Source organism: Grus americana, chromosome 2, assembly GCF_028858705.1.
Source record: "Grus americana isolate bGruAme1 chromosome 2, bGruAme1.mat, whole genome shotgun sequence".
Taxonomy (NCBI): domain Eukaryota; kingdom Metazoa; phylum Chordata; class Aves; order Gruiformes; family Gruidae; genus Grus; species Grus americana.
In genome coordinates this window covers 163,426,255-163,454,110 of record NC_072853.1, presented here as the reverse complement: position 1 = coordinate 163,454,110, position 27,856 = coordinate 163,426,255, and the positions used below count along the sequence as shown (strand labels likewise).

The 27,856-nt window shown below is 51.2% G+C and overlaps 2 protein-coding genes across 3 annotated transcripts; one reads left to right on the top strand and one right to left on the bottom strand.

Annotated features, from left to right (window-relative positions):
- The first annotated feature begins 2,389 nt into the window (after nt 1–2,389).
- On the top strand, nt 2,390–9,581 carry LOC129202291 (solute carrier family 22 member 13-like). 2 transcript variants are annotated; one of them, XM_054814783.1, is made up of 10 exons: nt 2,390–2,761; nt 3,880–3,983; nt 4,330–4,484; nt 5,063–5,231; nt 5,600–5,720; nt 6,333–6,427; nt 6,745–6,959; nt 7,425–7,533; nt 7,689–7,899; nt 8,446–9,581. In XM_054814783.1, the coding sequence occupies exons 1-10, from the start codon at nt 2,390–2,392 to the stop codon at nt 8,539–8,541; spliced, it is 1,647 nt and encodes a 548-aa protein (XP_054670758.1). In that variant the 3' UTR covers nt 8,542–9,581. The 2 variants fall into 2 exon arrangements, with proteins under 2 accessions (XP_054670758.1, XP_054670759.1); XM_054814784.1 differs by lacking the exon at nt 8,446–9,581 and having other exon boundaries at nt 7,693–7,866.
- An 8,884-nt stretch (nt 9,582–18,465) lies between these two features.
- Nucleotides 18,466–25,526, bottom strand: LOC129202791 (solute carrier family 22 member 13-like). The gene is made up of 10 exons (XM_054816333.1): nt 25,125–25,526; nt 23,869–23,972; nt 22,533–22,687; nt 22,257–22,425; nt 21,766–21,886; nt 21,059–21,153; nt 20,342–20,556; nt 19,446–19,554; nt 19,081–19,290; nt 18,466–18,952 (listed from the first exon to the last, which is right to left on the bottom strand). Exons 1-10 carry the CDS (start codon nt 25,494–25,496, stop codon nt 18,859–18,861), a joined length of 1,644 nt encoding a protein of 547 aa, XP_054672308.1. The 5' UTR covers nt 25,497–25,526; the 3' UTR covers nt 18,466–18,858.
- Between the last annotated feature and the right edge of the window lie 2,330 nt (nt 25,527–27,856).

Below are 27,856 nucleotides of genomic sequence, written 5' to 3'. Positions count from 1 at the left end.
TCACTTAATGGAACACAGTGTGAATACAAATCCCAACCCAGAGCGTTGCTTTTTCTTCAAATTTGCACAGCTGCCTACAGCTGCAGGGCTTATCTTGGGCTTGAGTACCGGTTCCAGCCCTGGGGAAGCCTGTCTCTGCAGGTACTCCTACCAACATCAGGCATCGGGGAAATTTTGAAAGCGGTTGGTGATTTTGGGACGTTTCAGAAATGGCTGGTGCTGCTCACCTTGTTTCCCTGCCTCAGTGTGGCTTTCCATCAGTTTTGCCAACTTTTTATGGTTCCCAATGTGCCACATCACTGCGACACCAGCTGGATCTGTGCTGTCGGCCCCAACCTGACCGAGGAAGAGCAGCTGAACCTCACCCTGCCCTGGGATGTGGATGGGACGTACGAGCAGCGCTCCATGTTCTTACTGGTGGACTGGGACCTCGGCTCCATCGTGGTGTATGGTCTGAATGCTACGGAGAAGTGCAGCAGTGGCTGGGTGTACCCCTCAGCCCATGAGGTGACGCTGGTCACTCAGGTTTGTAGCATCCTCTTGTTTCTGATTGCTTTGTCATGTGGTAAATTGTGTTTTGAAGGCTGGGGTGTGCTGAGCTCAAGCAGGGCATGCCTGGAGGCAATGCCTATTCTGTGCTTTGGCTTTGGTGCACAAGATCTTCCTGAATTGTAGCAGATCGATTGCTCCTGACCATTACCGGAAGCCATGGAAATGTGTGTCATGAACACATGTCCTGGTCAGGCCATGAGGAGGCCATCTCAGCCCAGAGATACAACTTTGCTCCAATCAGCCATTGCTGCTTCCTGGAAACTTCCAGCAATGGGGTTCCCACTCCTTCCTTTGGTCCTCGGTCCAGGGCCTCAGCATCTTCCAGTCTCCTTTAAGTGTGGTGCCCAGCTCAGGCTCTCCAAAGCTGCTCAGAGTGGAACAGACCCAGTTTTCTCTCTCCTAAATTCTGGCAGTGTTTTGTGCCAGTCCTCTGGCTCCCGCTTCTCCAGATCCATGAGACCCATGACTGGTGTCTGACTGACCCTCCTGGGCTTCCCCATTTAAGCCATGACAGAGAGGAGTGGATGAGGTTGCTTTGTGCCCTGGGCTCCTTCTAGCATGGAGCCAGGAGACAGCTGGGGACATGGCAGGATCAGGCCTAGGAAAGGCTCCTGAGCTCATGGACATGCGTGATTCTGCTTTTAGCAAGGTTTGACCTGTCCTGTCTCCTGCCGATGAAACAAAGCCCAAGGTGAACAGGGGCACCTCAATTTCATCCTCCATCTGAGTTTCCTAGTTGACTTGAACAGACCCAATTTGTGTTGTCCGGCACCTCTGCCTGTTTCAGTGTCTTTGGTGCTCTCTGCTTGTGGCTGCTGACCTGGGCTTATCCCAAGGGCAGCACCTCTCCTCTGGCTGCCTGGGGAGCTGCTGCACCTCCAAGTTTGACCCGTGCGGGTGCCCCGGTCAACCCAAATGGGGTGGCCATAGTCTGGTTTCCATCATCCTTATACATGCTCTTCCCACAGATCTGTGAGCAGGAGAAGGAGCATCCGAGTTGCTTTTGGGCACTTCTTGAGGCTTTGCCTCATGGACATGCCAAAGGGGCCCCAGGCAAATGCTGTTCCTACATCAGGGATGGGCTGAACAGAGTTGGTTTCATGTTCTCAATGAACATTTTAAGACGGGAAGGCATTTGAGCTGAGATTTGCCAAACCTGCCTCAAGCAGCGTTGCCCTGTGTCAGATTTCTCCCATCCTTGTATGCCTTCCCCAAGTCTTCCCTGCATATAGCCCCCACCAGCCTGGGGGGTGGCCCAGAACTGGTGGGAAGGGTGGACATCCCATGCATGGCTTGCTTGTGTTTGCACAGGGAAGCTGCAAAAGATGAAGGAAATGGAATCTCCTGTTGCCTGGGACCTCGGCCAACTGGCCACCCTTTCTCGTCTCCAGCTCCGCCCATCCATTAGCACCACTTCATTTATTCCCCTGGACTTTTCCCAGCTCTGCATCACTCTGGGTTCTGTCGGCCCCTCTGAACCTTGCTTGCCCGAGTGGAACTGCTGGGGACTGTCTCAGCAGTTCAGCAAATGCAGCTCCTGCAATTGCTTTGGAGAAGAGTCTTCTCCCCCGTCAATGCCACCTGGCCCTGGCAGAAGGGGTGATCCAGGTTGTCTGAAACAGGGGTCCTTCTGCTCCAGCCAGCACCGTGAGTTGCGCAGAGACGATTAATATATTACACAGTGTACTTAGGTAAAACACCAGGCATTAAGTCTATCCTGACTTTACATATTTGTGGTGGCTGCCTACAACTGCAGAGCTTATCTTAGGTTTAAACATTAATTCCAGCCCTCTGGAAAGTTTGTCCCAGCACTGTCCTGTTTCAGACGTTGTTGCCAATGTCAGGTGTCGGAGAAATTTTGAAAGTGGTTGGTGATTTTGGGACGTTTCAGAAATGGCTGGTGCTGCTCACCTTGTTTCCCTGCCTCAGTGTGGCTTTCCATCAGTTTTGCCAACTTTTTATGGTTCCCAATGTGCCACATCACTGTGACACCAGCTGGATCCGTGCCGTCGGCCCCAACCTGACCGAGGAAGAGCAGCTGAACCTCACCCTGCCCCGGGACATGGACGGGACGTACGAGCAGTGCTCCATGTACTCGCCGGTGGACTGGGACCTCAGCTCCATCGTGGCGTACGGCCTGAACGCCACGGAGAAGTGCAGCAGTGGCTGGGTGTACGCCTCAGCACAACCGCCGTCCCTGCTGAGCGAGGTCTGTAATCGCCTTTCGACGTGCCGGGGATGTGGAAGGGATGGGACACCCAGACGGCCGCCCTGTTCTGCAGTTCAGTTGAAGCTGGTGACAGCCACTGTGCAAACGGGCTGGGCTGAGATTTACATCAGGTGTATTTTGGGGACCTTGGTTCCACCACCCAGCCCCCAGGTGTGGTCCTGGAGGGGGCTGCATGCAAGCAGGGTGCAATAAAGATGCAGAGCCTGTGGAGAGATTAATCATTCCTGGGGAGACCTGTTGGGTCTCCCTGCCACAGCTGCCCCAGACAGGGAGTAACCTTCCAACTTGTTCCTGTGCACAGCTTTGTGCTTTGGACACCCAGCCAGGGGAAGGAGGCAGGGCTCTGCACTTGGTTTCTGCTCCCTCACATGGTGGGGAACTGTCAGGGTGAGTGGCTGCAGGGTTTCTGCCTCAGGGTCTCAGTGTGGAGACAGCCTGAGTTCCTCCGTGCTCCTCACTCTCTGTGGAGGTACCAGGTTTGATGAGGGGAGGAGAGCTTGCAAAGCCATGCATCTGACAGGAGCTTCAGCAACACCAACAGTGCTCCAGTGAGCAGTGCTAAACTTCTTCCAGTGCTTGCTGACCTCTCTGTGTGTCCTATACATGCTCTTCCTTATGTGACTCTTTCTATAGACGCTCTCTGGATGCTGGCAGCTGCAGAACATCTCTGTAACGGAAACTCTTTGGCCCAGAAATTAGCATTGCACTCATCATTTTTCCTCTGGGAGGGAAGCCAGTCTAGGAAGAAGCAAGCCATTGGGACTTCTGTCACACTTTAAGCAAAATTTGCCAACCAGGAAGCTCCCCTGGGGGGTACCTGGGCTGGAAGGGAGTCCTGCAGGTCCCAGTGCTTGGGAGAGGGGCACCTTTGATTGCCCCATGGGCTTGTGTCCCGTTCCCCCCCCCGCCCCGATTTGTGTCCTATGTGCACACCATGGAGGCTTACATCCTTGGGGGTGGGATCTCTGTTCCCAGGGGCTGGAGCGAGAGTTTGGGCACCCGACTCCTGGGTCCACCATGGACCAGAAGGGCAGCCCACCCTCAGAAAGCAGCTGGAGCCTGTTGAGAGCAGAAGTATCTGCGTTTTCTTCCTCCAGTTTGACCTGGTGTGTGACAGGAAGGACCTGAACGACATCTCCCAGTCCATCTACATGGTGGGGTTGTTCCTAGGATCCATGATCTTTGGGCCACTAAGTGACAGGTGAGGAGACACAACCACCCTTTCAGGGTCTATGCAAAGCTGGCAGTGTGCAGAGCGGCACACTGCTCCCAGCCTGGCTGGACACTGCACCCTGTGCATTTTGTCACCACTCCTCACTAACAGGGACCCTGACCAAAGTCCCCAGGTCCCGTGAGGACATGGCCATATGAGAGGTGGAAGGGAGAAGGGCACAGTGTGTGTGCAGAGTGCTTCACATGTCAACCCAGACTCTAGTCTGAGCCTTATCACCCTCAGGAGAGGGCAATACAATCACTGTGTAACCTGCTGGATCTTCTTCCATGGAGTCTCTCCAGATAATGACCATGTCTTCCCTCTTTCTCCCCAGGATTGGCCGCCGACCAGTCATTCTTATCTCCATCTTCCTCCAGGGCTTGTTTGGTGTAGGAATTGCCTTTGTACCCCATTTCTATGTGTACATGGCCTTCAGATGTGTCGTGGGGGCTTCGGTGTCAGGGATCACTATGACGATACTGGCCTTGGGTGAGTAGGATGCCCTTGCCCTTAGGCACACAGATGTGGCATCTCAAGATGCAATAGGAAAGGTCTGTAGAGAGATAAAAATCACCATGTACAACTTGAAAAACAGTTGAAAAATGGTGAGGACAGGTCTTGCTCTCCACTGTTCTTTGGCACTTTGGCATCTCCTCAACCCTGAGAGCAATAGGGAGCATCTCTCCCATGCCAGTGCTCAGAGGAGAGCAAGGGGACAGCCTCCTCACTCAGGAGGTCAATGTGGGTAGAGAGCCTCATGGCTCTGGGACATGACTGATTTAGGCCTCAGCTCTGACCCAGTGAGGGGCTCTGTAGACACTGAGAGCAAAAAAAAGACATACCTGAGCTTCACGTCCTCTTGCAGAGGACCAGGACACCTTGACAATAAGGAGAGGTGATGCATCCCATGAAATCCTGGTGACTTGCATGTGTGACTGATGCCAGAGCTCTAACTGCCAACCTCCTCTCCTCACCTCCAGGAGAGCTCTTCTCTGGGGGAAACACCCTGTTTGCATTGGGGGAAATAATTTCTATGGATGACTCTGAACCTCCGTTCTTCTCCTCAGCTACAGAATGGGTTGGTGTCTCCTCCCGGCCAAAGGCAGTGCTTATTTCTCATTGCTGTTTCGCCATTGGACAGATGATTTTGGCTGGTTTGAGTTACGGTATTCGCAACTGGAGGCTGCTGGAGCTTGCAGGATCTGCTCCTATTTTTGCCTTTTTCTTATTTACCCAGTAAGTAGGACTTGGGCAGAGCACCTCGAAGACCCAACAGAAGCAAGTGAGGGGTGGCAGTGAGGAGGCAGCAGCTCAGGAGCAGGCTGGATTTCCCATTATAGTACAGATGCTGGAGGGGCTTCTGCAGAGCTCAGCACATCTCCCTGGGGCACTGGACCCCTGAGAGCAGCAGCTGCTGTGCTCCAGGTCATCAAATGTGGCCTTTTGGGCCTAAATGTAGGCCTAGAAAACCTGACCTGAGGAGGCAGGTAGAGCCATCCCTCACATGTGATGCCCCTTGCTTGCAGGGAGTGGTTGCAGGGAGATGGGCTGTGGGGAAACTCAGCAGGTCACAGCAGCAGCTCCTGATTTCACCTCCTCGACAGGGTGCTACCAGAATCAGCGCGGTGGCTGGTGACAAAAGGCAGAACAGAAGAAGCTAAGAAGGTCCTTCAGAAGGCAGCGTCCATCAACAAGCGCACCATCCCACCAGGACTCCTTGAGCAGGTACCTGTAAGGGCATGGGGAACTGCTAGTTCTCTTCAGAGACTTTCCTCTGCGCTTGGCTTCGTAGCAGCCATTGAGAGCAGGTCATCTGATAAACATCTTTCCGTGCCCACTGGGCATGATTTGGGGCTGGACTGCGGGTGACTCCAGCTTCAGCTGCGTTGCACAGAGACAAGGTCAGGGGAGAGGCACAGCTTCTGCTGAGGCTCAGCCCGGAGCTTTCTGGAGCCCACCTTGGCATATGGAAAGCACCCAAATGCTCCCCTGGCTTTCCTTCTGTGAGGACTGCAGGGGTGTTGAGGATGAGAGCAAGGTCTCCGTTTACTTTGTGGATTTCCATGTATAAATGCCCAAAGTGGGGGTTGCCCACCCCAAAGGCCCTACACTGGGGAAACGTTCATCCCGAGGAACCTCTTAGTCACCCAAGCAGTGTGTTGGGCACCCAGAGCACAGACGCAGGAGCCCAGCCCCACTGGGCTGCCTTCCCTCCCAGAGCCATTTGGGGGTCACGAGCCTGTCCCACTGAGGCTTCCCTCTGACTGCAGCTGGAAAAGCAGCTGGCCGTGGGTTTCCCTTGCCTGGTTTGACTCTTTGGCTTTCTGCATTTTGAAGTTGAAGCCTGAGACACAGCCCAAGTCTGCAAGTATTCTGGATCTCTTTCGGAAGAAGCACCTCTGGAAGGTGACTTTAATCATGTCGTGCACCTGGTAAGACATCTCCTGGTCCTCTCTTTCTGAAATTCTAAGTGAATAAAAAAAGGGATTGATGGTTAGTCATAACTAGAAATTAATCTTGTGATTTTTGGGTGCGATTGATGGATATTTCTGTTTCTGGCTTTTCAAGATGCTATGTGGTTTGTGGGAAAGATTAGAACTGTTCCAACTTTGGCAGTCTTGTGGTATTCATCTGTTTTTATGTCCCCTCGGAAATGCTGTGGCTTGATCACAATGTTGTCACTGGAGATCAATATTGTATTTGCTCATGGCCAATAGATATGCTCAGTGCCACCCTACCCGGCTTTCAGGTTTGTGAACAGCCTTGTCTACTATGGGCTGAGTCTGAACGTGACAAATTTTGGTCTGGACATCTACCTGACACAGCTTGCCTTCGGAGCAGTGGAAATCCCAGCCCGTGTTGGTTGTATCTTCATGTTGCAGTGGTTTGGGAGGAAGAAAACCCAGGCTGTTCTCCTGCTGCTGAGTGGCCTGGTGTGTCTGATCATCACTGGCATCCCTGAAGGTGAACCACCTCTTCCCATCCTGAGAGGACAACCTTTGGGACAGGGAGGCATGGAGTCTCAACCCTTCCCTTGCTGGTGCAGGTCATGTCATCCCAACCAGGCTGGCTCACATCTCTCAAGGGTTGAGCTGACCCTGGTGCTGTGGCCACAAGGGACTTGATCAGCTCCCCAAGGCCCACTCTGATCAGCAAACCTTTGTCTGCTGATTGTGATAGGAGAGGGTGGAGCTGAGCCCGGGAGGCCATCTATTAGCAGAGTCCTCTAGGAAAATTAATGTGTGGGGAGGTGAAATGGTGGATGCAAAGGATACTGAAGGTAGCTCCCAGGCCAGAGCTGCTCCTCGTTCCATGTTGATGGCTCCCTACTGGTGACACAGTTGTCGCTATGCAACCCCAGCCTCCATCCCTGAGCACTGCTGGGCCTTCCCTTGTCCGACAATGGTGGTCTCTTCCTCCTCCCCTCAGATCAGCCTGTGGTGACCACCGTCCTGGCCATCATCGGCAAGTTTACTGCCTCAGCCTCCTTCTCCACCTCCTACGTCTACTCTGCAGAGCTCTTCCCCACAGTTGTCAGGTGAGGTCTCCCCACACATTAGGGCTTCCCTCTGCCACAGCTGGTGACAGTGGTGGGGCAAAAGCCCGCTTGTCCCCATGGCTACGCTTGGTCCCACGGTGGCTCAGGGTGTGCTGAGCCCTGCCCATGCCTCCAACTGCCCCTTGCTTCCCCAGGCAGACCGGTGTGGGGCTGTGCTCGATGTCAGCACGGGTGGCAGGGATCATTGCCCCGCTGATCCGCCTCCTGGGCCAGTACCACCGGGCCATCCCCATGGCCATCTTTGGGAGTGCCCCCATGGTGGGGGGGCTGCTCTGCTTCCTCCTGCCTGAGACCCGTGGCACCGACCTGGTGGACGACATGGGGAGTGGCCGCCCGCCAGATGAGGTGGGTGCCTGGCAGTTGCATCCCGGCATGTGCCCATGTGGCATCCTGGCCATGAGGACCACCAGACTCTCTTGGGCAGGGACATGGTGTGCCAGCACTGTGGGAGGCTGTCAGCATTGCATTGCATGGGCTGGGGCTGGGGGTGTCTTTGAGGGCAGGTGGCAGGTCTGCTGAGGGAGGGGAGGAGGCCTCATAACCCTGCCCATGGTGGTCATCCCTTCATTCCTGTCCTTGGAATGGAAGGACTTCAGGAGTGGCTGACACTTTGCTTGGCTCCCCAGGCCCTCCCCAGGGAAGGGCCGATGCCTTGTAGCCATGTCCTCTGGCTTTTGGCCTTTCCTAGCTCCCAGTCCCTGTTCCCTGTGGGACCGGGTGCAATCACCCTGATACTTTTGTCATCCTGCTGGGAGAAGGGTGTCCACAGGGGCCCAGAGAGCAAGTGGTGAAAGGGGAGTCAGGTTGCTGAAGGCTGCATGTCTCAGAGAAGGCTGCCATCAGCTTATAACGGGTCTTTCTTTGCTTTTAAATTCTTTTCCCTTTCATTAGGTCTGTGAAAATGCCAACAGCAGCTCTGAAAATGGACACGTGAAAGGAAAAGATAGTGATCAAGACAATGAGTACACAAAGACCACTCACTTCTAGCAGGGCCTCAAGCAGCTGTAGCTAAAGGCAACCTTGTGCTGTGCTGGCACTGGGGTCAGGCAGGGTCTCCATTTGCAGGACACCACCACCTCTCAAGCAGTCACTGCCAATTCTTGTTTTTCCTTTTCTTTTTTGCCTTCCTGTATCTCCCTCTATAGCTTGTCTTCAGCCACTGCATGCTGTCTCTGGTGTTCAACAGTGCTCTCACTGGAGAAAATCTGATGCTTTTCATTTAAGGGAAAAAAGAAAGAAATCAGAAACCAGGCAACATTTCCTTTTCCTTTTTCCTGTCCTGTCTCCAAGAATGTGAGATTGTAAACTTTGTCCAAGTGAGACACTTGCTAGAGCATTGAATAGACTTGCAATGGAGTACTGTGCTCACTAAAAAGTAAGCCAGAGCAGATGCAGCACTGAAAACAATCTCACACTTGCAAGAAAGAGTGATTTCTCTTGACTGTCTAGCATGATCTTCTCACCCTCTCCAAAACACTCCTTTTAATTTTTTTTTTTTTTTAAATTTGAGACACTCAGCTGAGAAAAAAAAGATGTGATGGAAGAAACAGCAAGCAATGAGCAAGGATGTCTAACAGGCAGCAGAATTTTCGTCTTAGTGCTGGTGGCTTTGAATTAAAACACGCCATGATGCTTTGTGCACAGAAGATTGTGCTGTCAGGCTGTGGTGTAGGACTACATTAATTTGTCTATTCCAGGAAACTGAAAGACGTTGTGGCAGTTGGTATCTTAGAAGAAAGTGCAAATCTTTCTGGGAACTATCAGGTCTATTCTACTCTGTTCTAGTCTATTCCTTCTGTCCATTTCTGTCTTTAAATGGTTTAGGACCACTTTTGTCTTGTATTATGAAGAAAAAAAGCTTTTCCTGTGCTTCCCCTCGTCTTATCTTCTGTCCCTCAAGATGACTTTGTTTTACCACTGGCTTGGTACAGATGAAGCCCAGAAATTATACAGTGGTCGTGCTCCAGCTTTGTATACAACTCAAAGGCTATTTTCTGGTACTGTCAAGAAGCTTTTAAAGCAGACGTTATTTCTTCTCCCTGTTGTCATGCCTGCATGTTTTCCATGGGTTAAAGTAACCCATGGACAATGCCCCACCAGGAGGGGCTGCCTGTGGTGCCATCTTCTCTTTGGCACTGCTTTTCAAAGGGTTTGCTGTGGTGCTCCTGTTCAGTGGCCCTGAGTATAGAGGAGCTCAGTCCTTTGCCCAAGGGCACTCTTTCCTTGGTAAAGGCTGGGGGCTTCCTCCTTTGGGCTTTTATGGAAAATAAGGCATTGAGGGTAAAGGCTGAGGGAAGAGTTTGGAGCAAAATGCACAGTTATTAGTGAACAGGGCTCCTTTTGGGAATTCTGCTCTGAGACTCTCTATTTCAACTCACTTCATAAATAAAAGTGTCTAAGCACACCTGATGTACTTCTGCTTCCATCTCGTTCATGCCTCGAGCTGGCTGAAGATTCATTTCATCTGCTTTTCTCTAGACCAATGCACCTGGTTAGTTTGAAGACCACTGGATGGTGCACTTTTGGCTGAGGAGCACCTGAATAGCTTGACTCATGATGTTTTGCACAGCTCAGCAGAAATGGGAGGATGTCCGATGGTTTTGCTGTGCCTTAATGTCACTGCTACCTGGTTCACACATGGTCTTGCACTGTAATAAATAGAGCTCACATTACAGAGTTGATCTAGGTGTGGTGGAATAGCATGTGAGAATGCAAACGCACTTTTGCATATATACAATAGAATGTTTTGGGTTCTCATCATGATGAGGCTATGGGCAAAGGATGAAAACTGCCTCAGGTGACCTGAAGGGACAGCTAAGGGACAGAGGATGACCCCATAACCAAGGGGAGGGAGCCAACAGGCTGAAGGGAAGGTGAGGACAAAATGGGGTAGCAAGGTTTAGCTGGGAAAAGCAGATGCAAGACCTTAATAGAGTGGCTTACCAAGTCATGACTGGAGGGCCAGCTGTGGGAAGGTGCTGAAGGTAGCAGTGGTGAACAAATGGGACACTGTGAAGGGTTTGCTAAGGCATATCTATTAAAATTCAAGCCTTCTTCAGGCCCTCCTGTATCAGACATGGGAGCGAGGGCCTGCTCCTGTACCTTCACCCTCACTTACGCCTGTCTGTGTTCAGGTCAGAACCTCCTGACCTCCATTTCCCCTTTGGAGGAGACCCAGTTTCATGTATCAGAACCTCCCCACTGCCAAGGAAGCTGGTCAGGCAGGGCCAGAGGTATCTAAGGCTTGGAGGGGCAGCAGAGCCTGGCCTGGCCCTCTTCCCCAAGGTGAGACAAGGAGCTATGGGGTGAAGCAGCTTCTGTTGCCAGAGGAGCCACACAGGGACCACCGAGACAATAAGTGCATCCTCAGTGTAGGTGACACCAACAAACTACGCTGCAACTCTGACTCCTGGCTGTGAGGCAGAGGTGTCAGGATCTTGGACCTTGCCCTTTGACTAGAAGACATTGTCCTCTCCTTCCTCCCAACCCGACGCTGGGAAGGCCCAAGGTCCATGACCAGAGCAAAGCTTGCAGAAAGGAACCCCGTAGGGAATGGCTGAGGAGATGAGGAGAAGCAGCATTAATGCTGCTCTCATGACTTTGTGCAATGAGTCAGTGCCAAAGCCCAGATCCTGCAAATGCCCTGGCCCATCTCCAGCCATGGACATGTCCCACGTGACACTGGGGAGATTTTGTGCACCAAAGCCAAAGCACAAAATGAATATCACCTCTAGGCATGTTTGGCCCAGACTTTGGACACCCCAGCCTTCAAAACAACATTTACTACAGCACAAAGCAATTGGAAACAAAAGGATGCTGCAAACCTGGGTGACCAGCCTTCTTTGACCAAGAGTAGTGCTGTGATTTGAAGAGATAACTTCATTAAGCACCGAATACATTCTCTGCTTGTAAACAAGCAGCGCAGGAAAGGATGATGCTAGATGACACTAAAATGTGGTGGCTGAGCTGACAGCATCCAACCAAGGTCACTGTTAAAGGCTGATCATGACCGGGCAAAGCTGTCCAGATGCCCAATTGACATTGAATTGCAGCGTACACCACACAATTCAGGAAACTTCCACAGCTGCTAGTAGAGAAAATAAATATAGATTGTTCATCTGAAGACTTTGAAATAAAAAAAAAGTCCTAATTGAACCCAGTCATTCCGGTTTAACACTCTGTTTCTGCATTGTTTGTGGCTGATAGAAACAAAACACGTTTCCATCTGCGTGGTAAATTACAGACTTACAATTTCTGTGTAGAAAACACTCCAGAGCCAATAGCAGTTACAAAGGCCAACTGTGAAACAGTAGGAAACAAAAAAATCAACACCATTTATTATTCACATATTGCATTACAAGTGTCTCTTATCAAACTCCGAGTATAATTTATATTATTCATGTAGAAACTCAAATTCAACACCACATAGAAATAAAAGCTAAATACGTGTGTGTCCTGGTTCTGGCAAGGACAGAGTTAATTTCACAAAGGGCCAGGACAGGTGACCCAAGCTGGCCGGGGGCTATTCCATACCATGTGACGTCATGCTCACCATAAAAGGGGGCTAGTCGGGCAGGGGCGGGTGCGACGTGGCTCCGGGCAGGGGCGGGTGCAGCGTGGCTCCGGGACTGGTTGAGTGTGCGGTCGGTCATTGGATGGGTAAATTGTACTTTGTTATCACCCATTGTGAATATCTGTTATCAGTACTGTTGTTGATTGTTCCCCTCTCCCTTGCTGTCCCAGTAAACTGCCCTTATCCCAACCCTCGAGGCTTTGCCGTTGTTCTGTTCTCCTCCCCAGCCCACCGGGGAGGGGTGAGGGAGCGGCGCGTGGCACCCAGCTACCGGCTGGGGCTAAACCACGTCAGTCCTTATTGGCGCCCAACGTGGGGCTTGAAGGGTTGTGATAAGGACAAGTCTGACCCAAGTGTGTTAAAACAAAGTTGTTATAAGCATTTATAATGTTATTGAAACAGTCGCTGGTCATAATGATGTTCTGTTTGGTCACATGGCTCTGGTTTGTAAACCCGTGTTTAGTCTATGTAATCCCTGTGGCGCTGTTTATCACCTCTGGGAGAGGGGTTTATGTTCTCATGTTGTTGTATTGTGTGATAATGACTTATGATAAGATATCATCGACGGTCATGAGTCTGAGCTGGTACTTGTATGTAGCATTTCTGTCAGGCCCATACCTCAGTCAATATCTTTCAGAATTGATTAATAATTGCACCCAATCTATGGGGAAGATGGGGGGATACCTTCTCCCACTCTTTCACCTCCCCTTTTCCCTTTTGGTTGATTACAACAATTTTTGAGAATTTTGAATACCCTTGCAATGTTCAGGCCAGTATATTCCTATTGCTATGTCTCCTGCATGCTTTCCAACTCCTGTTCAGGGTTAGCAAAAATTGTTTAAAGAATACCACCCAGGGATCTTCCCCAGGGCTGAATAGTCAGGGCTGGCATGGCATGTGGGAGAGTATGGGCGGGTATCTAGAGACTTTTTCACCCCCAATGGTTTGGAGCTTCACTCCCGAACAACTGCAAGACCCTGATAAAATGGTAGAATATTTGAAAGAAAAATGCTGTGGGTATTCTAAGGAGACACAACTTACTGTGCTGTGCTGGGCCCTGGCCACAACCTATCAAACACTGCTTGATAGTAGACAGCACCATCCAGAGGGAGAGAGTGGACCCACAGGCACCGCAGCTACCCAAGCCCCTGCAACAGGCCCTCCAGCTACCCAAACCCCCGCAACAGGCACTATAGCTGAGCCAAAAGATCAACCCATACCAGTATCAGTCGCCCCTATACACAAAAAGAAATACACAAGGAAATCGGTTCGCTTAGTGAAAGATGATGATGAACTGGGACCATCACGAGAACAAGAAGAAGAGCCAGAACCAGAAGTGATCACCCAATCCCTGTCCCTGAGTGAGCTGCGAGATATGTGGAAAGATTTCAGCCGCCTTCCAGGGGAGCACATTATTACCTGGCTGCTCCGCTGCTGGGATAACGGGGCCAGTAGCCTGGAACTGGAGGGCAGGAGGCCAAGCAGCTGGGATCCTTGTCTAGGGAAGGGGGCATTGACAAGGCAATTGGGAAGAAGGGACAGGCCCTCAGCCTCTGGAGGCGACTCCTGTCAAGTGTGAGGGAAAGGTATCCTTTCAGTGAAGATGTTGTATGTCGGCCAGGCAAGTGGACCACCATGGAGAGAGGTATCCAATATCTGAGGGAATTAGCTGTGCGGGAAATGGTTTATTATGATCCGGACAACACGCAGTTGCCCACAGACCCCGACGAAATCCAGTGTACCCGACCCATGTAGCGAAAATTTGTACGAAGTGCACCATCATTGTACGCCAACTCACTGGCAGTCATCGACTGGAAAAGTGAAGAGGCACCCACAGTGGACGAAGTGGCTGGCCGACTCCGGCAATATGAAGAGAGCCTTTCTTCCTCCCTTGTCTCGGCTGTGGAGAAACTGTCCCAGGACGTCCGGCAACTCAAAGAGGATATATCTTACTCCCCACCTGTACAGACCCATATTGCAGCTGTTAGGAGTAAGCATTTTTCTGCTCCAGAGAGGGGATATAGAGCATACACACCACGAGGTATCCTGTGGTTTTATCTGCATGACCACGGAGAAGACATGAGGAAATGGGATGGGAAGCCTACCTCAGCCCTGCGGGCACGAGTACATGAGTTACAAGGCAAGACAGCTGTAAAAAGGGACTCTTCCAGAAAGAATGCTGCTCCAGTTTCCACCGGGCAGCCCCCCAGACCAAGTGAAAGGCCCGATCGCACTTATGATCCTCTTGAAGGGACTTATAAGTCCTTTTTGCAAGAGGTGAGTAGTGACTATGATGAGCAGGATTAGAGGGGCCCTGCCTTCAGCCAGGTGGAGGAAAGGGACAATAGGGTTTATTGGACTGTGTGGATCCGATGGCCTGGCACATCGGACCCACAAGAGTACAAAGCCCTAGTGGACACTGGTGCACAGTGTACCTTACTGCCATCAAACTATGAAGGGGTGGAACTGATATCTATTTCTGGTGTGACGGGGGGATCCCAACAGTTGACTCTGTTGGAGGCTGAAGTGAGTCTAACTGGGAATGAGTGGCAAAAGCACCCCATTGTGACTGGGCCAGAGGCTCCGTGCATCCTGGGCATAGACTACCTCCGGAAAGGGTATTTCAAAGATCCAAAAGGCTACTGGTGGGCTTTTGGAATAGTTGCCTTGGAAGCGGAGGAAGTTGAACCATTGTCTAGTTTGCCCGGTATCTCAGAGGACCCTTCTGTTGTAGGGTTGCTGAGGGTCGAAGAGCAACAGGTGCCGATTGCTACCACAACTGTGCACCGGCGGCAATACCGCACCAACAGAGACTCCCTGGTTCCCATCCACAAGCTAATTCGTCAACTGGAGGGTCGGGGAGTGATCAGCAGAACCCACTCACCCTTTAACAGTCCCATATGGCCAGCGTGGAAGTCCAATGGAGAGTGGAGGCTGACGGTAGACTATTGTGGCCTGAATGAAGTCACACCGCTGATGAGTGCTGCTGTGCCAGACGTGCTGGAGCTTCAATATGAACTGGAGTCAAAGGCAGCCAAATGGTATGCCACAACTGATATAGCTAATGCATTTTTCTCGATCCCTTTGGCAGCAGAGTGCAGGCCACAGTTTGCCTTCACTTGGAGGGGCGTCCAGTACACCTGGAATCGATTGCCCCAGGGGTGGAAACACAGCCCCACCATTTGCCATGGACTGATCCAGACTGCACTAGAAAAGGGTGAAGCCCCAGAGCACCTGCAATACATTGATGACATCATTGTATGGGGCAACTCAGCAGAGGAAGTTTCTGAGAAAGGGAAGAAAATAATCCAAATCCTGCTGCAGGCTGGCTTTGCCATAAAATGAAGTAAGGTGAAGTGGCCTGCGCAGGAGATCCAATTTTTAGGAATAAGGTGGCATGATGGGCGGCGTCAGATCCCAATGGATATTATCAACAAAATAGCAGCCATGTCTCCACCAACCAACAAAAAGGAGACACAGGCCTTCTTAGGTGTTGTGGGTTTCTGGAGAATGCACATTCCGAATTACAGTCTGATAGTAAGCCCTCTCTACCACGTAACCCGGAAGAAGAATGATTTCAAATGGGGCCCTGAGCAACGACAAGCTTTTGAACAAATTAAACAAGAAATAGTTCATGCCGTAGCTCGGGCCAGTCCGGGCAGGACCAGATGTAAAAAATGTGCTGTACACCGCAGCTGGGGAGAATGGCCCTACCTGGAGTCTCTGGCAGAAAGCACCAGGGGAGACTCGAGGTCGACCCCTGGGGTTTTGGATTTGGGGATACAGAGGATCTGAGGCCCGCTACACTCCAACGGAAAAGGAGATATTGGCAGCCTATGAAGGGGTTCGAGCTGCTTCAGAGGTCATTGGCACTGAAGCACAGCTCCTCTTGGCACCCCGCCTGCCAGTGCTGGGCTGGATGTTCAAAGAGAGGGCTCCTTCTACACATCATGCAACTGATGCTACATGGAGTAAGTGGGTTGCACTGATTACACAGCGGGCTCGAATAGGAAGCCCCAATCGTCCAGGAATTCTGGCAGTGATCACAGACTGGCCAGAAGGGAAAGATTTTGGAATGTCTCCAGAGGAGGAGGGACACGTACTGAAGAAGCCCCACCGTATAATAAACTAACAGAAGATGAGAAACCATATGCCCTGTTCACTGATGGGTCCTGTCGCATCGTGGGAAAGCATCGAAGGTGGAAGGCTGCTGTATGGAGTCCTACACGGCGAGTTGCAGAAGCTGCTGAAGGACAAGGTGAATCGAGCCAGTTTGCAGAGGTGAAAGCCATCCAGCTGGCTTTAGATATTGCTGAAAGAGAAAAGTGGCCAACACTGTACCTCTATACTGACTCATGGATGGTGGCCAATGCCCTGTGGGGGTGGTTACAGCAGTGGAAGTGGAGCAACTGGCAGCGCAGAGGCAAACCCATCTGGGCTGCCCCATTGTGGCAAGATATTGCTGCCCGGCTAGAGAAGCTAGTTGTAAAGGTATGTCATGTAGATGCCCACGTACCCAAGAGTCGGGCCACTGAGGAACATCAGAACAACCAGCAGGTGGATCAGGCTGCCAAGATTGAAGTGGCTCAGGTGGATTTGGACTGGCAGCGTAAGGGTGAATTGTTCATAGCTCGGTGGGCCCATGACACCTCAGGCCATCAAGGAAGAGATGTGACATATAGATGGGCCCGTGATCAAGGGGTGGACTTGAGCATGGATGCCATCTTACAGGTCATCCATCAATGTGAAACATGTGCCACCATCAAGCAAGCCAAGCAGGTAAAGCCTCTGTGGTATGGAGGCCGATCGCTGAAATATAAATATGGGGAAGCATGGCAAATCGACTGCATCATGCTCCCACAAACCCTCCAAGGCAAGCATTATGTTCTTACAATGGTGGAAGCAACCACTGGATGGCTGGAAACATATCCTGTGCCCCATGCCACTGCCCAGAACACCATCCTGGGTCTTGAAAAGCAAGTCCTGTGGCGACATGGCACCCCAGAGAGAACTGAGTCAGACAATGGGACTCATTTTCGGAACAACCTCATAGACACCTGGGCCAAAGAGCATGGTATCGAGTGGGTGTATCACATCCCCTACCATGCACCAGCCTCTGGGAAAATTGAAAGGTACAATGGACTGCTAAAAACTACCCTGAGAGCAATGGGTGGTGGGACCCTCAAACACTGGGACACACATTTAGCAAAGGCCACCTGGTTAGTTAACACTAGGGGATCTGCCAATCGAGCTGGCCCTGCCCAGTCAAAATTTCCACGCCCAGTAGAAGAGGATAAAGTTCCTGTAGTGTGCATGAAAAATATGTTGGGTAAAACTGTTTGGGTTATCCCCACTTCAGGCAAAGGCAAGCCCATCTGTGGGATTGCTTTTGCTCAGGGACCAGGGTGCACTTGGTGGGTGATGAGAAAAGATAGGGAAGTCCAGTGCGTACCCCAAGGGGATTTGATTTTGGGTGAAAATAGCCAATAAATTAAATTGTATGATATTAATAGCTATATGCTGTATCAATGGTATGACCATAAGAATCACCCAAAACTAATGAAAGATGGAGTTTGAAACTGAACAAAGTGCCATGATGATGGAACTAGAACTGACTTCAACTGGTGCCCAGGAACTTCATTAAAAATCACATCTTTGACATCCAGACTGTGATCATGGACCATACCAGATACACCGGCCGTGAAAACTCCAGATGTAGCTTGCAACAATCCAGTAGCACGCACTATTGCTCCTGCTCTGAGAGACTGTAATGGCAGATGGAACCCAAAGCCATGGACTAAATGAACTTGACAGGCATTTTAGAGCGATAGCCCGTAGAATTAAGGGAATGAGATCTGTGAAATGATCTGGGCATGACTTAGATGGTATGGAATAAGGGGTGGATAATGTCCTGGTTCTGGCAAGGACAGAGTTAATTTCACAAAGAGCCAGGACAGGTGAGCCAAGCTGGCCGGGGGCTATTCCATACCATGTGACATCATGCTCACCATAAAAGGGGGCTAGTCGGGCAGGGGCGGGTTCGGTGTGGCTCCGGGAGGGGTTGAGTGGTCCTCAGATCGGTAAATTGTTCTTTGTTATCACCTATTGTGAATATCTGTTATCAGTACTGTTGTTGATTGTTCCCCTCTCCCTTGCTCTTGCTGTCCCAGTAAACTGCCCTTATCCCAACCCTCGAGGCTTTGCCGTTTTTCCGTTTTTCCGTTTCCTCCCCAGCCCGCCGGGGAGGGGTGAGGGAGCGGGGCACCCAGCTGCGGGCTGGGGTTTGGCTGGGGCTAAACCACGACAGTGTGTGACAGGGTTTCAGTGACATTCTCATCAAACGTTAAGGCTTGGACCGACAAGAAGGCTGACGACCCAAGCAATTAGTGCAGGAGGGACACAGCCCGGCGCTCGCTTGCCCAGTACTACCGCTCTACTGGCGATTCTTTATTGCTGTAAAACACGACAGGGATGGTTCCATGGGTACCAGTTTGCAAAGGACTGGGAAACACGTCGGGAGGACTCGCGTAGCCAGGCATGACAGACTGGGTTTCAGGAACAGTTTGAAGTGCATCTTCTCCAAACGCAGAATGACACAGATCTCCTCTCCCTCTCACCATGACTACTTTGTTGATCATCTGAAAGACCAGTCTCCAGGCAGCAATGCCTCATTGGTCTGCTTCAAGACAGATTGGATCAGACTAGACATTTAGTATATGCCTGTCCATTCTTCAGTTGCTGTCCGAGTCTCTGTAGATGTCCTTCTCCAAGTCTACTCCATCCTCTGTGGTGTCTCTCTTGGGCAAAATTTCTGGTCTCTTGCTGCTGAAGACAAGAAGGAAAGAGGGAGAGATGATACTCTTTCCATCCTGGTTTCTGACCTATTTCTCTTTGCCTTAAATTTACACCGTTGGATTTTTTTTTGCCTTAAATTCAGAGCTTCAGGTACCCACCTCATCTGTGGGGTGGCTGCCCCTGTGTTGTCCGCCAGGTCGGCGCCGCGGGTCTCAGGCAGCAGGAAACAGAGCAGCCCCACCACCACGGGGGCACTCCCAAAGATGGCCATGGGGATGGCCCGGTGGTACTGGCTCAGGAGGTGGATCAGTGGGGCAATGATCCCTGCCACCCGTGCTGACATCGAGCACAGCCCCACGCCGGTCTGCCTGGGGAAGCGAGGGATGGTTGGAGGCATGGGCAGGGCTCAGCACACCCTGGGCCACCGTGGGACCAAGCGTAGCCATGGGGACAAGTGGGCTTTTGCCCCACCACTGTCACCAGCTGTGGCAGAGGGAAGCTCTGATGCATGGTGAGACCTCACCTGATGACTGTGGGGAAGAGCTCTGCAGAGTAGACGTAGGAGGTGGAGAAGGAGGCCGTGGCTGTAAACTTGCCGATGATGGCCAGGACAGTGGTTGCCATGGGCTGGTCTGAGGGGAGGAGGAAAGAATGCCGCTGTGACTTCTGTGGAGAAGGTTCAGTTTGGACCAAAGTTGAATTTCTTGGGCCATCTCTTTCTAATGGATTTACCAAACAAATCTACCACCTAAACCATTGGAAATCTTTCCTAGTACACTCTTTCCTGGAAAATACCCTCTGGACAACTGGCAAAGAGAACCCAGGTTTCTCCTGAGGCCTTGGACATTTCCAGAATCTGCAACTGTCATGAGCCACTGAGCTACCACAGGTCTTTGGGTAGTGCTCGGTTGGAAATATCACATCCAGGAGCTTGAAAGCATTTTGCAGCCCCTTTCTTTTCCTTCAGCCTTACTCACAGCACTAGCACAGCAGCAGGGGTGAGGGTACGGACTGCGGCAATGTGTAGGCAGAAACAGATTGGAGGGAAGGCGTTTGCTTTTCCTGTTCATCTAAAGAAGGGAGACACAGAGGTCTTCTACTACACCTTTCTGAGAGGAGGTGGTGATGTATAGCAGGCGGACATGGTGCTGTCTAAAGGGTGGTGGTGTGTAATGGACACTGCCTGCCAATGGCCAGGAGCTGTGGAAGGACCAGGCACATCTCTGAAGGAGCAGAAAGTCATGCAGAGAGGAAGCCGGCACATTGGGAGTGCAGCCCCTTGGTCTGTGGCACTTGAGGCAGCTCAGGCCCCGAGTGTGGGTCTGTGGCCTGCCGGGCTAGCAGAACGGGTCTGAACCAGGATAGAGCTGGCTGGGGCTCTGCCCGGCTGTGCTCTCGGGTTGGAAAGAGGTTGTTCACCTTCAGGGATGCCAGTGATGATGAGACACATCAGGCCAGACAGCAGGAGGAGAACGGCCTGGGTTTTCTTCCTCCCAAACCACTGCAGCAGGAAAATGCAGGAAAACCGAGCTGGTAATTCCACCGCCCCAAAGGCAAGCTGCGTCAGGTAGATGTCCAGACCAAAACTTGTCACATTCAGACTCAGCCCATAATAGACAAGGCTGTCTGCAAACCTGAAATTCAAGTAAAGTGGAATAGAACATGTAACCAGATGGGTTTTCCAGAGGTTTATCCTCAAAAATTAGGGTGGTTAGATCACAAACAATGTATTTAAATTCCCAGCAATCTTTGTTTTGCTTCACCTCACGCAATTCTGTGAGACACAGTTACATGTGATAAAGCAGTATGGATCCCCATATGGTCAGCACCTTTTAGACTGCACCCAGAAATTCTAGGGGGGCACAAAACTACCCCAAGGCCCCAGCATTGTGAAAAGCTGGAATTACTGCAGCCTTTCTCACAAAATCCACAGCATCTGCAATAATCAGCTTCTCCCCATGACTAGACAAGGTAGATCTGGTCCAGTATGTGGAGACAGAAAGATGACAGATGAACACATAGACATAAAAATGACCCCAAAAATCACATGAAGTGAATTTGCAGTTCTTGTCAAGCCTCAATCTCTTCTTTTCTTCACCTAGAACGCTGGAAAGAGGGAATCAGGGGATGTCTTACCAGGTGCACGACATGATTAAAGTCACCTTCCAGAGGTGCTTCTTCCGAAAGAGATCCAGAATACTTGCAGACTTGGGCTGTGTCTCAGGCTTCAACTTCAAAATGCAGAAAGCCAAAGAGTCAAACCAGGCAAGGGAAACCCACGGCCAGCTGCTTTTCCAGCTGCAGTCAGAGGGAAGCCTCAGCGGGACAGGCTCGTGACCCCCAAATGGCTCTGGGAGGGAAGGCAGCCCAGTGGGGCTGGGCTCCTGCGTCTGTGCTCTGGGTGCCCAACACACTGCTTGGGTGACTAAGAGGTTCCTCGGGATGAACGTTTCCCCAGTGTAGGGCCTTTGGGGTGGGCAACCCCCACTTTGGGCATTTATACATGGAAATCCACAAAGTAAACGGAGACCTTGCTCTCATCCTCAACACCCCTGCAGTCCTCACAGAAGGAAAGCCAGGGGAGCATTTGGGTGCTTTCCATATGCCAAGGTGGGCTCCAGAAAGCTCCGGGCTGAGCCTCAGCAGAAGCTGTGCCTCTCCCCTGACCTTGTCTCTGTGCAACGCAGCTGAAGCTGGAGTCACCCGCAGTCCAGCCCCAAATCATGCCCAGTGGGCACGGAAAGATGTTTATCAGATGACCTGCTCTCAATGGCTGCTACGAAGCCAAGCGCAGAGGAAAGTCTCTGAAGAGAACTAGCAGTTCCCCATGCCCTTACAGGTACCTGCTCAAGGAGTCCTGGTGGGATGGTGCGCTTGTTGATGGACGCTGCCTTCTGAAGGACCTTCTTAGCTTCTTCTGTTCTGCCTTTTGTCACCAGCCACCGCGCTGATTCTGGTAGCACCCTGTCGAGGAGGTGAAATCAGGAGCTGCTGCTGTGACCTGCTGAGTTTCCCCACAGCCCATCTCCCTGCAACCACTCCCTGCAAGCAAGGGGCATCACATGTGAGGGATGGCTCTACCTGCCTCCTCAGGTCAGGTTTTCTAGGCCTACATTTAGGCCCAAAAGGCCACATTTGATGACCTGGAGCACAGCAGCTGCTGCTCTCAGGGGTCCAGTGCCCCAGGGAGATGTGCTGAGCTCTGCAGAAGCCCCTCCAGCATCTGTACTATAATGGGAAATCCAGCCTGCTCCTGAGCTGCTGCCTCCTCACTGCCACCCCTCACACCTACTGCTGTCATGTCTTCAGGAAGCTCTGCCTTGCTCCTGCTTACCAGAAGTAGAAGAAAAGGGCAAATACAGGAGCAGATCCTGCAAGCTCCAGCAGCCTCCAGTTGCGAATACCGTAACTCAAACCAGCCAAAATCATCTGTCCAATGGCGAAACAGCAATGAGAAATAAGCACTGCCTTTGGCCGGAAGGAGACACCAACCCATTCTGTAGCTGAGGAGAAAGAATATTCAGGGTTACCCTTTTTGAAACATGCAGGACTATCTTTGTTTTGGCATCTTGTGAGGCCACATATGTCTGCCTCAGGGTATCCTACTCACCTAAGGCCAAGGCAGTAATCAGAATTCCTGAGACCGAAGCCCCAACGACACACCTGAAGGCCATGTACACATAGAAATGGGGCACAAAGGCAATTCCTACACCAAACAAGCCCTGGAAGACGAGGCAGATCAGAAAGACTGGCCGACGGCCTATCCTGTGGAGGAATAGGGAGGACACAGTTGGTATCTGGAGAGACTCTGTGGAGATGGAGAAGAGCCCACTTGGAATACAAAGTGATTTCATAGAATCATAGAATCGTAGAATGGTTTGGGTTGGAAGGGACCTCAAAGATCATCTAGTTCCAACACCCCCTGCTACGAGCTGGGACACGCCCCCCACTAGACCACGTTGCCCAAAGCCTCATCCAACCTTGTCTTAAACACTTCCAGGGATGGGGCATCCACAACCTCTCTGGGCAACCTGTGCCAGTGCCTCACCACCCTCACAGTAAAGAATTTCTTTCTAACATCTAATCTAAATCGACCCTCCTTCAGCTTAAACCCATTACCCCTTGTCCTGTCACTACACTCCCTGATAAACAGTCCCTCACCATCTTTCCTGTAGGTCCCCTTCGGGTACTAGTAAGCCGCAATTAGATCTCCCTGGAGCCTTCTTTTCTCCAGGCTGAACAATCACAACTTCTTTGAGAAGCATTCACACCAGAGATTTGACACCTGTGTGAAGAAAGCTCCTCTATATGCCTGAGGAAGTAACTGGCAGGAAAAGCAGCATCTCCACTTTTGACCCATCGTGGTGCTAGCAAAGGTGAAAGGAGATGCTGCTAAAGGAACCAGCCCTTGAAGGGCCCCCATGTCCCTTTTCTTGAGAGTGGTGAGGATCGGACTGAAATGGACTGTAGTGCTGGTTCCCTTGTGAGGAACCCCGTACACATGCTGTGCACTTCTCCCTTTCTTGTCCCCTGCATGGCTGTGTCCTCTAGGCATCTGAGGACTTTGGTCCGGGTCATCATGAGCTGAGCAGAGCCACAAGAAGGAGGGACACCTGGTCTGGTTAACACAAGGTGGGTCCAACTCTGTGCCCAAATGGAGGTTTCTGGGATTCCTGGAGACACCCTTGGGTAGCTGAGACATCAGCTGGGGTTAGACCTGTGATTCCTGAATGACACCCCTATAAGGTTGTATCTGCCTCCCCCTCTTTTCAACCCTCAGGCCTCTACAGACATGTCAGGTTCCCCCAGATGCCCTTGCTCAGGCAAGGAGATCAAGTCCTGTGGAGGGAGTATTTCATGCTCAGTGCAGGGACGTTCTGAACTCTCAGCTGGGCTGTCCCTGGGTGCTGGGCAGTAACTCTGGGAAGGTGGCTGTGCTTCCTCACCTGTCACTTAGCGGCCCAAACATCACGGATCCTAGAAGAAGCCCTGCCATGTAGACGGACTGAGAGATGTCATTCAGGTCCTTTCTGTCACACACCAGGTCAAACTAAAGGAAAGAAACACAGCTACTTTTCCTTTCAACAGACCCCAGCTGCTTTTTGAGGGTGGGCAGCCCTTCTGGTCCATGGTGGACCCAGGAGTCAGGTGCTCGAGCTCTCAGTCCAGCCCCTGGAAACAGAGAACCCACCCCCAAGGACACAAGCTTCCGTGGTGTGCACATAGGACACAAGTCAGAGGTGGGACAGGTGTACGAGGTGCTCAGCCTGCCTCTTCACCATGATGCACATTGCCTGAGTGCTGGGACCTCCAGCCCAGGCATCCTTGAGGGACCCTCCTGGTTGGCAAGTTTTGCTTAAAGTGGGACCTTGGGATAAGAGTCCTAGCAGCTTGCTTCTCTGGCTGCAAAGTCAGGAAAGAGTGGAAGGAGGAGGAGGGCAGGAGAGCAGTGTTTTCTCTGGTAAAGGAGGACTGGTGTAGGAGTAGGAAGGGATGCTGCAGCAGCTGCTGAGGAGCCTCTAGAGAAGCTGTGAAATGGACAAAGTGCTCCAGGGACCCCAAGGAACCTTTGCAAATGCCAGAGGCTGGACTCTCTCCTCTGGTTTCAGCTCAGGGGAAGGTACTCAAGAGAAAGTGCTGGAGCTGGGAGAGAGGGAGGATTGAGGAACAGTGGGAGAGGAACAGAGGTCCAGAGAGGGAGAAGTTGGGGATGCTGACAGAGACTTTGCTCAACTGCATGGCCCATGGGATTGCTTGTTGCAGCCCTCAAGGTCTTTAGAGGCCCCAGAAATATCAATGACAAGCCTTTGGAATGGTAAATGTCTTTCACAGAGAACTGATATGAGGAGAACCAGTCTGAAGAATAAGGGAAACTGTGTCAGGGAGACCCAAAAGGTTCTTTCAGGCAAGATACCTCATGGGTTCAAGGGCCTGGATACTGGAAAGGGGAGGGATGGTGGGCAGAGCATGTGCTGGACTCACACCCTCACCATCTCCGCCTGCGGCCCCCCCTGGGCTTCTACATCATGGTCTTCCAAGGATTACAGCTGTGATCTGTGTGAGGGAGCCAAGGTGCTGCAGTGCCTGGTGTAAATCTCAGCCTGACTGCACCACAGCTGGCATTGCTTTACCAAACTACAGGACAGAATATGCCCATCCCATCCCTTCCACATCCCCGGCACGTCAAAAGGCGATTACAGACCTCGGTCAGCAGGGATGGCGGTTGTGCTGAGGGGTACACCCAGCCACTGCTGCACTTCTCCGTAGCATTCAGGCCGTACGCCATGATGGAGCTGAGGTCCCAGTCCACCGGCGAGTACATGGAGCACTGCTCGTATGCTCCGTCCATGTCCCGGGGCAGGGTGAGGTTCAGCTGCTCTTCCTCGGTCAGGTTGGGGCCGACAGCACGGATCCAGCTGGTGTTGCAGTGATGTGGCACATCCACAACCATGAACACTTGGCCTATCATTTGGAAAGGACTAAGAAGTAGTGGGAGGGAGAGCAACAGTACCAGAAATTTCTGATATAGCCCAAACTCCCCCAGAGCACTTATAAAGTCTCCAAACTCAGTCATGGTGACTACCTCTATGGCTAGGCTGCACTAGAGCACATTGTTTAAATAGGCAAATATTAATGTTTAAACTATGATGTGAGCACTAAATCCCTAATCAGGTGTGATAAAATGAGCACTTATATCAACATATTCATCCATTACGATGATATACTGCTGTCCTCCAGGGTGTACTTTGTAACCAGCCATTCCCTCCCTGTTCTTGGGGCCAGAACAAAGGTGCCAGAGCATTGCCACTCTTGGGGACAGCACGGGGACAGCTTGTCTTGTCCTAGTGTCGCCCCAGACCTCCTGAAGGCAACTGTGCTGCAGCACAAGGTTTTGTCAGAGACATGAAGTTGTGACTCTGCAAATGAGGGCTAATTTTCCTAACTGTGGTGAAGAAAGAATAAATTTGGTGTTCTCATTAATGGCTTAATGGATATATAGCCCATCCTGGAGATTATAGGAAAGAGAAGCAGAAAAGCACATCTTCTCTGGACCAGGAAATGTGGCTGGTAGTCAAGTAGACTTGGCCTTGACAGCTGTGTCCCAAGCTGTCGGTTTTCATTTGCCCGATGTAGAAACCCTGGTTAGTCATAAAACTAGATCTAAAATACAGTGTCTTGGGGAGAATCCTAAAATACATTTGGCTTAGAGAGTACTCTTAAGAAAAACATAGCATGTTATGCACACAGACATACAGAGCACACAGGATTTGGGGATAAGAAATGACACCAGCTTGGCTGTGCCTGAGGTTCTGATGTCACTTGAAAAGCAGATTGACCTGATTTCTGCTGCATGTCTGAGCTGCGTCCTGGGCAGACTCCCTGAGTGGTTTGCATCTTTATTCCTGGAAACTGGAAAGCTGAATTGCCCTCAGTGTATGAAATTTGGTGTGTAATTGGTGTCCTGGTTTCAGCTGAGAGGGTTAATTTTCTTCACAGTAGCTGGCATGGGGCTATGTTTTGGATTTGTGGTGTAAACAGTGGTTGATAATATAGAGATGTTTTTGTTAGACATGTTGTTGTTGAGCAGTGCTTACACAGAGCCAAGGCCTTTTCTGCTTCTCGCACCATTCTCTCCCCCATCCTGATGGGGGGGGAGTGAGCGAGTGGGTGCGTGGTGGTTAGCTGCCGGCTGGGGTAAAACCACGACATTTGGCAAAGATCTCCTGGCTGCTTTTGCCAGAGCAGTAAGGACGGGTCACTAGACACTATCTCCTCTCAAATTCTTTGTCTTTCACTCTCAACCCACATAGTATGTCTGAACCTCCAGCAAAGTTACTGAAGGATCACACAGGTCTGGGTTGGTGTTTCATGAGTTGGTACGGCACTGGCGTGCTTATACAAGTGGGAAGAGGGATAGAAGATAGGACCTTAAAACATCAATCCCTAAGGTGGGGTGGGAGAGAGAGGTCATACTGGTTAATGTTATTGGGAGTTTTCGTGGTTTTACCCCAGCCGGCAGCTGAGCACCACGCAGCCACTCGCTCACTCCCCCACCATCGGGATGGCGGAGAGAATTGGAAAAGTTAAAGTAGAAAACTCGTGAGTTGAGATAAAGAGATTTCAATAGGTAAAGCAAAAGCTGTGCGCACAAGCAAAGCAAAGCAAAGCAAGGAATTCCATTCCCCACTTCCCATGGGCAGGCAGGGGTTCAGCCATCTCCAGGACAGCAGGGTTCCATCACGCGTAACGGTTACTTGGGAAGACAAACGCCATCGCTCCGAATGCCGCTGCCCCCCTCCCCCCCACCTTCCCCCTTCCCCCAAGCTCCTTATAAACTGAGCATGACGTCACATGGTATGGAATATCCCTTTGGTCAGTTTGGGTCACCTGTCCTGTCTGTGTCTCCTCCCAACTTCTTGTGCACCCCCAGCCATCCCGCTGGCAGGGCAGTGCAGGAAGCAGAAAAGGCCTTGGCCCTGTGTAAACATTGCTCAACAATAGGTCCATAGAACAAAAACATCTCTGTATTATCAATGCTGTCTCTAGCACATATCCAAAACATATCCCCACACTAGCTACTATGAAGAAAATCAACCCTCTCAGCTGAAACGAGGACATTATCCACCTCTTATTCCATACTATTTGTGTCATGCTCAGGTCCCACACAATTCAATAGATCCTCATTAAGCACCACCACCCTTCTCATCCCTTGATATAATATAATATGCTGATATCATTCCCTTAGTCTGTGGACCACCCTTTTAGAATGTCCATAAATGTCCACAAAATGTCCATTGGGTTCACTTGGTCCACAATCTTGGTCTCCATCCACCATGGTGGTCACTCAGGATAGGAGAGGTGGTTGATATGTGGAGTTACTGGGCACCAAAACCAGCTGAGGTCAGGTCCACTGCTGCACTTGTGCTGCTTCTT